This window comes from Apis mellifera, linkage group LG3 (genome assembly GCF_003254395.2).
Source record: "Apis mellifera strain DH4 linkage group LG3, Amel_HAv3.1, whole genome shotgun sequence".
Taxonomy (NCBI): Eukaryota; Metazoa; Arthropoda; class Insecta; order Hymenoptera; family Apidae; genus Apis; species Apis mellifera.
The window spans coordinates 8,239,880-8,250,818 of record NC_037640.1 but is presented as its reverse complement, the minus strand read 5'-3'; the positions used below and the strand labels follow the sequence as shown (position 1 = coordinate 8,250,818).

Below are 10,939 nucleotides of genomic sequence, written 5' to 3'. Positions count from 1 at the left end.
CTCGCTCTCGCTCTCTCTCTCTCGCGCACATTCACGTTTTTTTTGTGTCGCTACTTATATCTCACGTTCTCTCTCGCGTTCTCTGTCTTTCTACCTTTTTGTTTTCTGCTTACATTTTTTCGTTTTTCTCTTCTTTTTTTCATGTTTTTTTTTTCTTTTTTAGAAGACCCTATCTATAACCCCCACATTATCTCACACAAAGACTAGCGTTTTTAAACGATCCAAAATAAACTAAGGGCACTTTTAGTGGCGTATGCCCTGTGTTCTTATTTGAGTTTCATGAAAAATCTAATTCTGACCGTTGTTAAACTTTGTTGTTGTTGTTGTTATTTCTTTTTTATCATCATTTGTATTACAGCACCTATCGACTTCTAAGAGTCCCTATTTCTTAACTAACTATGACACACTTGCCTTAATCTAAGAATTTTATTACGTGCTATGCCTCGCCATCTTAAAAGTATCCGAGAACCTAATGTGTGTTCATTTTTTATTTTTTTTTATTTTTTCCCCTCCCTTCTTAACTCTTGTTTATAGATGCGAACTTAATGCCTCAACATCATTTTGTTTTTTTTCTTTCTCTCCCTCTATATCCTTTTCGTTTCCTCTTTTTTTTCCTGAAATTTACGAAATTTTTATTTCATTATTTTTATTGGTCGCACACCGTATAACAATTATATTCTGGAGAGAAGAAATAAACAAAATTAAACAGATGTTTTTTTTTTATAATTACATATGTTATTTACTCGTTCTGTCTTATGTCACAAAAAGGAATTCATGTGCAACGAAGAATAAAACGATAGGAGCTAAAATAAAAACGAGGAGTGGAAAGGATATAGTAAACAAATCAAAACAAATATCAGGAAAGTCGAAGTTAAAAAAAAAAAAATGGAGCACAGGGATAAATGGAAAAATGTTCGTCTCATTATAGCTAAAAAAACTATCTCGCTTAACAATTGTAAAACAATGACTTAAAACCTCGATAAATCTAAGGACTGTACAAGTCGAAGTACGATGACGCACATCACATTATCAGGCATCATCAAAATTAACTCAGACTCGCTGTTCTTATTTTTTTTTTTTTTTCGCTTAAGCCGACGTTCGACTAATATTACATTTTTTTTTTTTTTTTTTGTTTCGTTACTTAAAAACACCCTACGTTTTTTTCCTTTTTATTCTCATCTTTCTACATCAGCCTACGACTACTAGTTGTGAATCTAATCTAAAAAGAGGCTACGCTAAAAATTCTAGAGAAAGCTTACGGAAAGCAGCGTTGCTTGGAAACTTATGTTCCAAAAAGAAATTGGTTTTCTTTTCGTAAATCACGCCCGGCCAGCCCAAGCACCCGACCCGCGGTGCGCAGCAAGCAGTCCTTACTATTTATATTACAGTAGATAATATGTTGTAGAATAATATATATTTATTATTAATATGAATAGCCAGTCAGTCTTGACGGGTGCGAGGTGCATAGGCTGAACGGTGCCTCACCTGATGCATTTTCCTTTTTTTTTTTTTTTTTTTTTTTTCTTTACTTTTTTCAACAAGGAGAGGCAGTTGTATATATAACCTAACTATCAACTAACTATCTATTTAAACTTAATTACTTATCGATTACTTCCTATCCAAAATGGTACCTAACCTATATTCATAATCAACACTAACTACACATCTCGCAGTGTCCTCTTTTTTCGCATTTATATTCTATACAATAGGTTACGATACATTCATTCTTGTTTTTTCTCACTTTCACTCATTTTACTTTCTCTCTTATCTCACGTTCTGTTTTTTTCTCTCATCATTCAACTTTTTTTTTCCTTTTCACACATTTTCTTTTTATCCTTCGTTCACGCACTTTCATTTATCCTTTCAAGTTTCTTTCACTCTGCCTCTTACATCCATGACTCTTCACTCTCTTTTTCTCCTCTCTGCCCGCTCTCCAGTGCGGCTCCGTATCTGCGGGAGCTGGCATTTTTTTGTCGGCCGAACCATCGTTCTTCCGCTCGGTCAGCACTATAAAAATGCTGCTCTTCTTTGTTTTGGTCGTCACAATAATAATTAGTTATTTAGTACAAGTCTATTAGTAAAATTCTTCAAAATTCACTATTTAATCACATGTGATTTTTGTTGTCAGTCGTGGTGACAATCGCTTGTGCAAACAATTACACACTCGCAAATAGGTTTTCCCTTTCGCTTTTCTTTCTTTCGTTCTCTCGCTCTCTTATTCTTTTTTTCTCTCTTAATGCATGGACTCAAATCGAGTAATAATCGGTCTCTTAAAAAATAGCTCATACCATTTTTTTCATCTTTCATCTCTTGTCATCAAATCGTGATGTACCAAAATAAACTAAATATATTATTTACTTCAAGTCTCAACAGTGTAAAAATCTTTCATACTTTAGATGACGTCAATAATAGTAATCATTAATTATAATAATACAGCATATTATTGTAATATTATAATAATAGCTACGATCGCCTCTAACTCTATCTAACTACCTGCCCGCCACTTCGAGCCCAAAGCTCGCAATATTTGGTAGAAAGCTTTCTGCTAATCGTTCCTCGACTCGATCTAAGTCAGACAACGTGAAAACTGTACCGGATGTAAAAACGGGCTTAGAGGAACGCAGGAGAGAAGGGTGTTTTTTCTTTTTCTAATGTTTCTCTCTCTTTTTCGAGATATCACATAGATAGAAAATTCTCGATTTATATCTTTATTTCGTTTCTTTTTGTTTCCTCGCGTTCAATCCTCTCGCCTATCGTTCAGCTCCAATCCCATTATCTTTTTCGTTTTCATTTGTAACACGATTTTATTCGTTCGTTCGATATAATAAATTAATTTATACTCTACCTATCATATTCCGTTGTAACAAGCCTACTCTGTTTCTTTCTCTTATTTTCTTTCAGGCGGTGGAAATTATTCTTGGTTTACAATGATCCGCCATTTGATTTTATTTTTTTTTCTTCCTAGACTTCATACAGACCGTACAGATGTTTCCGGCCCATCAATCCCATTAGTGGCAACTATACACATACAAAATCTATTCGAATTTGTAACCAAAAAACAAACGTAGTGATATTTAACTGGCTACAACGTAAAAACAATTATATTCTCTTAACTAGAAGATCAAAATTTGGCTCAAGTTTCGCATTTACATATCGACGTAAAAATATATTATAATATTTTTCAGCATATCCCTGTCTAGCGGATTTGTCTGAAAAGGCACAATTCTAAAAAAAATATCTGTATTCACTGTACAATTAAAACTGATATCGATTCGTAGTAACTGTACTCATAAATATAAATCTTCTAAAAAGTACTATGTTCCTTTCCTTCTTGTTACAATAATTACATATATCCTGAAGTTTTTTTTTTTCTTTAGAAATAAAGCTTTATTTTTTTCTTTTTCTCTCTTAAAATCTTCATTTCTTTTTCGTCCATAAAATATATTCATTCGTGATTAAAAGAGAACGCGAAAACCGTACTTGTAAAAGTAGATAAAAATCTCCGCGTGGCAATACATACATACAATATGTGCCTGGCTTGGAATGTCTGAACGAAATAGAAGAAAACAAAAAGAAATAATCTGATGAGGGTGCAATTAGTGGATGGGGTGGTGTGTGCTGTTAAGAAAGAGCTCTTTTTTTTATTATTCGAAAAAGAGATACTGATCCATAGCTTCTTCTCTTCGCAGCGCAGCCACCGGCCAGCCAGCTGGCACGAAAGTCCAGTAGGTACTGATTATAAGTAACTGAATCTGAATTTTATTTTTCTTTATCAACTCTAGCATTTGGAAGTGCTTTTTCTCTGTATATTATTATTATTATTATTTCTTGGGAAGAATTCTCCTTTGTATTTCTGAGCAGCGTTTTTTTTATAGTTTACAGTTTTTGTTAAAATATTTTATTCACACTCTCAAGCGTTCAGCTTCAACTTATCATCTCCTTAATAAATGTAATACCTAAAGTTAATCCTGGAAGCCTATTAGCTTGACACTAAACTGTTCGTCGCAGAATATCAGTTTTGTCACTGTCGTAATGATGTGTTGGCATTACAGCGTATGGAGCCGTGCTGGTGCCGAACAATGTAGATGACACGAGCACTCGTACCCCTTTCTTATGACAACATTCATTCTCTAATCGTTGGAAAATATTAACTACTTTCACCTATTTATCTGATGGATAAAATGTATAAAAGATGGCTGGCAAGTCAATTATCATGAGGAAGAATCTTATCTGACTTTATGTAATGTATTTAGTCTCATCTATTCTTCATTAATATAATCCTTCATATCAACAGGTGTGGCTGTCCTAACTTACATACCCCTCGATGTAATCATATCTAAAATAATATAAAATAAAAAATTGATTCATTTTTAATACATAGAATATAGAAAAACAAATCATTATGAACTACTGTACCTAAAAACCATAGCCTACTTGGGCTGCTGAGCTTGATATTGTTGATAAGAATCATCAGGAGATGCTGCATTGCTTGTTTGTTCAGAATCACCCAATGGCATGGTATGAATAATGCTAGGAGGATAAGTATAAGGATAAGGATGTGGGCTTGCTGCTATATACTGAAAAATAAAATATAAAAAAAATTAAGATAAATATAAATTAATAAAGAAAAAGAATTAAAATGATAAAAATACATTACTTACGGAACCAGTGCCAAGATGTAATGTAGACATTTGTGTAGTAAGTTGAGGAATCATACTGTATTGTGGGTTACTGGGATCAGCTGATGGCATCATCTGCAATATGAAATTCTTATTAAATATTTAAATATTTTTACAAATTTTTAGAAAATAAATATTTTTATAAAATGACATCTTAAATTTAATACAAAAAAGAGTATAATAAAAAAAATTTTTATAATAATTATATCAAAACTTAGAAATTTTGCTAATATTGAAAAACTAATATTATTTTTTATATTAAATTATAAATGAAATTCATAAAGTGAAAGAAAACAAAAAATTTGTATAAAAACTCACGTCGACCTGTTGCATATGTGGAGGGGCAGTCTGCACCAAATAAGGAGTCACCCAAGGCGTTCCTGGTACACTGTAACCAGGTAAAGCTTGACCATAATGACGACTATATTGTGTTAAAGTAGCTGCGGGTAGCATATGAGTAGCTGCAACCCCATTTTGACCAACACCACTTGTATCATAATTCAGAGTCATGTTCTGTGAAAGTTATACATTATAAGTATTAAAATTGTATATGAAAATATTACATCTATTGTTTTTTAAATAAATAAATTACCTCTCCAGTTTCTCTCCATATTGTACTTTTGTACAATGATTTTTTCTTATTACCACCATCTGCAAATTTCACTAATAAAGGATCTTTAGCCCCTTGTAATGCTTTTCCATTAAACATCTGAATTATCTGTTCACATTTTTCTTTAGATTCCATTCTAAAATACACGTAATATAAATATTAATAATTTTAATAATAATTAATAACGATTAATAATTATCTTTTAAATAGATATTAACCTTGCAAATCCAACACCTTTACTCTGTCCAGCAGTATCGCGCAATATGCGCGTTGAAATAACTTGTCCATACTGAGCTAGTAAACCTTCAACATCATTTTCTTTGAAGCTCAGTGGCAGATTTGCAATATACAAATTGGTGGGGTCTTGCTCCTGTTGCTGAGAAGAGAGTAAAAGTACTATGCAACTTATTGTAGTACACTCCTGGATTTGTTTTTATAATTATATGTATATAAATATCAAAAAAAATTTCATGTCTATCATTTTAACATTCACAACCAAATACATATATTTATATATTTTTATATAATTATAATTACAAATGAATGCACAGACGAGATAATTATAATAAAAAATCAATAATTATAATAAACATTATTAGAATTTATTTCACATTAATTTAAAAAGTGAATGTTTCAGTTTATAAGTTTTTATATTTTATCACATTTTTAAAAAAAATTTAATGTAAATTATTAATTTGTTAAAATATTAAATATATTTTCATTATACATTATACACATTTTAACATGGAATGTTAAAATGATAATTCAAAATTAAATTTCATATCAATGTAATAATGCAAGAAATTTGAAAAACTAAAATTTACAAACAAAAATATTTCATATATAACTGGTTGATTTTGTTTATAGAAAAGAAAACAAAAAGTTATATAAATCTACAATAAAATACTAATAAAAGATATAGACAATTAAACTATGAAACTATAACAATTATTTCAATCTAATATTGAATGTACAAGTAAATATAAATACTCAAAAAGATTTATTATTAATTAAAATAATTATTATTTTTGATACTAAAAAATTATCATGCTTCATGACATTATTTTACCACTTTATGGTGGTTCTCTAAATTTGCTTTATGGATGCTTAAAATTAGAACTAATGTTGATATCAAATATATTTTATATTTATATGCAAAGCATGCTCACACGCATTTGGTTTTTCATAACATTTTTTTTTATTAAATGGTATATAAAACTTAAAATTTATATCTATTACCAATCTACTAAAGTTTAATAGTATAATAATTTAAAATAAAAAAATAATAGATTTATAAAAAATTATAATAGTGAATCTCGCCTGTGCATACATTCTTTATTTAACATAAATAATCAATCTTTTTATTATTTCAGAACATATTTATTATTAATTTTTTTCAATTAAATCATTTGTATTAAATCTCAATAATCTTTAACTAGTAGTGTAGAATTTATTTATAATATTAGTATTTTTTATAATTGAATTGAAATATTAAGTATTTTCTTAAATATGAATATTGAATTAAATTTTTTTTTATAAAATATTTATATATTTTTTTTTAATCAAATTGTCTTTCTATTACTTCTTACATTTTTATTTTAGTAATCATTTCTTCTTAAATACTGTAAATAATGCAAGCTAACTAATCATTTATATAAATAAACAATACTGAAGATAACCATTCAAAGCATTAATAGAATTTCAATCACATATGACACACTGTTGGATACAAGCATGACAAAAAAGCACAGGCATGTTCACATATATACAATTATATCATGAGATAGAAATGAAAATGAGTCAAATTATCTCATAATGTTATTAAAGTATATAATTTCAAAATATATGCACATACATATACATGTGTTCATGCTCAAAATTTTTCTCGCTTACGATTCCCATATATATATATGATATAGAGAACAAAAAGATAAAAGATATGTACATTTAATTAGAATTCGAATTTAATATTTATGCACCCTCAAGCATATTTTGAGATCCACCATTTTTTTCAAAAATCAATCAACTCTACAGTTACTTGAATATACTTATACTTTACGACAATTTACTTCAATCTTGCGAATGCATTAAAACAAAAAAATAAATAATGAAAACATTATGATATAAGCTAAGCTCATGGCATCAATATATATGTATATATATATTTCTTTATTATTTTTTTTAAAAATATAAAATACATATACATATATATATGTACATACACGCGCGCACGCGTGTGTGCACATATATGTATGATAACACCATAATATAATTTAATGAATTTGTATTTCAATAAAATGATTTAATTGATCAAGTGCGAATGTGTATAAAGGATTTCAAAGATGTACTATAAATCACAAAAAATATAAGAATGCAAAATATAATTAATTCTTCTATAACTAAAATATTTTAAGCGATTACTAAGAATTTTAGAAATTCCTAAATACACATCCTAAACTTGTTTGGTGTGCTGGTTACAATTTATTAATTAAGCCAAATATATCAATCAAAAACAACCAACACCCCAGGATTAAGATAGCACCTGATCTTTGCATAGCATTACTAATTAGTAAGTAAATACCATGTATCCTGAATACACTTAATAATCAGTATATTATTTAGTTATATCATATCACATGCGACTGACATCATCACAACTGCTGATAGCACCCTGTGCTTTTACCGCGGCCAGATTAGAAGAAACATATCAAGTTAGTTTTTTTTTTTAGCAATAAAGATAGAAATCAGTACTTCTTGTTGAGAATGTGCATATTTAGATACGAACAAAAAAAAGTTTAAAGTTAAAAAATTTTAAAATCAAATGAATAAAAGCAATTTTTTCTAATATTTATACATTATTAAAATAAAAGACAAACACATAACATTTGACAGATTGCAAAAAAATAAAATAAAATATTTTGTATTTTAATTATAATACTGTATATACTGCCATACTTGAAAGCAATTTTAATAAATTATTCTAAAGAATTTTAGAATTTCTCTTAATATGATAATAAGCTATCAATTGTTTTTTATGACATTTTATTTCATATGACACAAATACAAATATTTAAGTATATTAGAATAATTTGCTAAAGATTTAAATTAGTGCTGAAATAAATGCAATTTTAAGACGCGAATTATAAATATATTGACATAGCAGTATCAGCAATTTGTGGCCGAGGTACAGCAACAAGCATTGATAGTTTGAAAGGTATATAAGACAGAATGATAGATAGAATTGGTGAAAACTAGAGATTCAGACAAGTGAGATAGGTTCTGGGGAGAACTTTATATTGTTTCTATATATTTCAAATTATGCATAATTGCCTGCTATTATATTTTCACTAATAATACAATTTCAACAATAATACAATATAATACAATTTTATATATTATACTGTACAAATGTTAATAATTTTATTACTTATATAGATATTTATACTATAAATAAGATTTTATTATTTATAAATTTTTGTTAATTTTTATTATTAATGAAAATATAATTTATATATGAAACCACCCCTCTAGCAATGTTTTTTCATTTTTAAAAAAATTTCAAATATATAAAAATTTTTATTTTTTCCCTTCTCACTTGTCAATAAATTTAATTACTTTAATTTTTTTTCATGAAACTTTAATATTTTTCATTTTCATTCATTGAAATTTATCATTTTCTTTTAATCTGATATTTTTATATTAAAAATATTTTTTTTATAAAACACAAAAATTATAAAATATTAAAGAGTCTTATCAAAGTATCTCTGTCAAAATATAAATTTGATGCATTTCTAGAGGGGCTGAGAGCAGAGCAATGATGCCAATACAATGATGCCATGCTTGCCTTCCAATTATTATAGAATTGAATTAATAATTTTTAACAAATTTTTTATAATAAATTATAATTATATATTAAATATTATTTTAATAAAAATCATTTTTGTAAAATTTAAAAATACAAATATAAAATACAAATACATAAAAGTAACAAAAATATATACTGAAACAAAATTATTAATATTTACTATTTCATGAGATTAATATTTATTATATATGATTAATTAATACATTAAAAACAATTAATAATTAATTAACTTTTTTCATATAATTAATAAAATTAATATTTTATTTTAGTAATACAAAAATTTACTTGACATTAATTTTTAATGATTTATAATTAGAACTATAGAGCTATTAGTATTATTATTATTATCTTGAATAAATATACATATTTAAAAAACTGGAAATAATTATTGAAAGACAATCATGATATCTATTGTGATTAAAACTCTAATATTTTTTATCCAACATTTTATCAATAATTTATGAAAATATTATACTGTATATATATATCACAGTAGTATAAGAATAAAAATTTTTTCAATTTAATAATTTTATATTAATAGAAGGACAAAATATAATAATAATCAAATATATTGTAGATAGATTTGGGATTACAGAAAAATAGAAAGGTAGAAATAGAAAATGAAAAGAGGAAAAAAGAAAATTAAAAACATCTGGGATAAGATAAAGAAAGAAAAGAAAGAGAAAAGAGGAGTTTACTGTTACTCTGGTATTACTGTACTTGCATGCACAACCAACGTACACTGGGCAGTCTAGGGAGCAACCAGATACCCACTTTCGCCATCTGCGCTTGGATGCCCTTGGCGACCAGTGCTTTCACAGCACCCTCTGCCGCCACTGGTGATTCAAAGTCTACAAATCCATAACCTATAACACAAAAAATTATAACACCAATTAATAAAACTAACTTCTTATAAATTAATAAATAATGAATGATAAAAAGAGAACATAATAAAAATCTAATCACCTTTACATTTATTTGTATTTTTATCCAAGATTGCCTTTGTAGACGTAATAGTTCCATATCTGCAAAAACACAATGTATTAGAAATAATATACTTTTCTATTATAAATAATATTTTTACTTAATTATAAAATTATATTAAAAACTAATGATATTATTATTTGAATAAATGATAATTATTTTCATATTTTATATAATATAACAATATAATAATATATAAAATTCTGATTATACGAGTGACTTACTGAGAACACATGTTAACGAGGTCCTTGTCAGTAGTGTTTTGGTTGAGGCCACGAATATATAAATTTGTTTTTGACAACTGTTCTGTTTGCTGTCCTTGTATAGCATTATTGCTAAGACTTGTGCTCATTGTCCCACTTCGACTGCCGGTAGCACTGCTAGAACTACTATTAGTATTAGCTGGAGAGGAGGCTGTAGGCACCCTTTGTCCACCATACTGTAATATATTTAAAAAATCTTTTAAGTTATTATTAATATTTATTATAATATAATATATATATAAAAAATGTATAAAAAATAGTAAGTTACATTTTATATTATTTTATAAATATATAGACTCATACAAGTCTTTTTAATGATTAAATGCAAGAAAAATATATAATCATATTAATAATTAATAATTGTTAAGGATCAAAACATGTTATACAAATACAACAAATGTTATACAACATATAGCTCAACAAGATAAAGAATAAATAATAGATATATTATTAAACAATATAATTGAAGATATTTTTATTAAAAAAAAACTGATTTAAATTTTGAAAAGAAAAGATATTGAACGTGATAATAAAAATT

At 27.1% G+C, this 10,939-nt stretch overlaps 1 protein-coding gene across 14 annotated transcripts in view; it reads right to left on the bottom strand.

Annotated features, from left to right (window-relative positions):
- Window positions 1-1,111: 1,111 nt before the first annotated feature.
- LOC409893 (protein alan shepard) overlaps window positions 1,112-10,939 on the bottom strand; it is a 34,159-nt gene continuing 24,331 nt past the window's right edge. For 2 of the 14 annotated variants that reach the window (XM_006563944.3, XM_026439744.1), the window contains 9 exons: window positions 10,363-10,577; window positions 10,121-10,179; window positions 9,875-10,020; window positions 5,508-5,665; window positions 5,272-5,425; window positions 4,998-5,192; window positions 4,662-4,754; window positions 4,417-4,577; window positions 1,112-4,336 (listed from right to left, as the gene is read on the bottom strand). In XM_006563944.3, the coding sequence (XP_006564007.1) occupies window positions 4,431-4,577; window positions 4,662-4,754; window positions 4,998-5,192; window positions 5,272-5,425; window positions 5,508-5,665; window positions 9,875-10,020; window positions 10,121-10,179; window positions 10,363-10,577 (1,167 nt within the window). In that variant the 3' untranslated portion in view covers window positions 1,112-4,336; window positions 4,417-4,430. Of the gene's footprint in view, window positions 4,337-4,416; window positions 4,578-4,661; window positions 4,755-4,997; window positions 5,193-5,271; window positions 5,426-5,507; window positions 5,666-7,343; window positions 7,365-9,874; window positions 10,021-10,120; window positions 10,180-10,362; window positions 10,578-10,939 lie in introns of all 14 variants that reach the window. The other 12 variants (XM_016911279.2, XM_016911280.2, XM_006563943.3 and 9 more) reach the window with 12 other exon arrangements.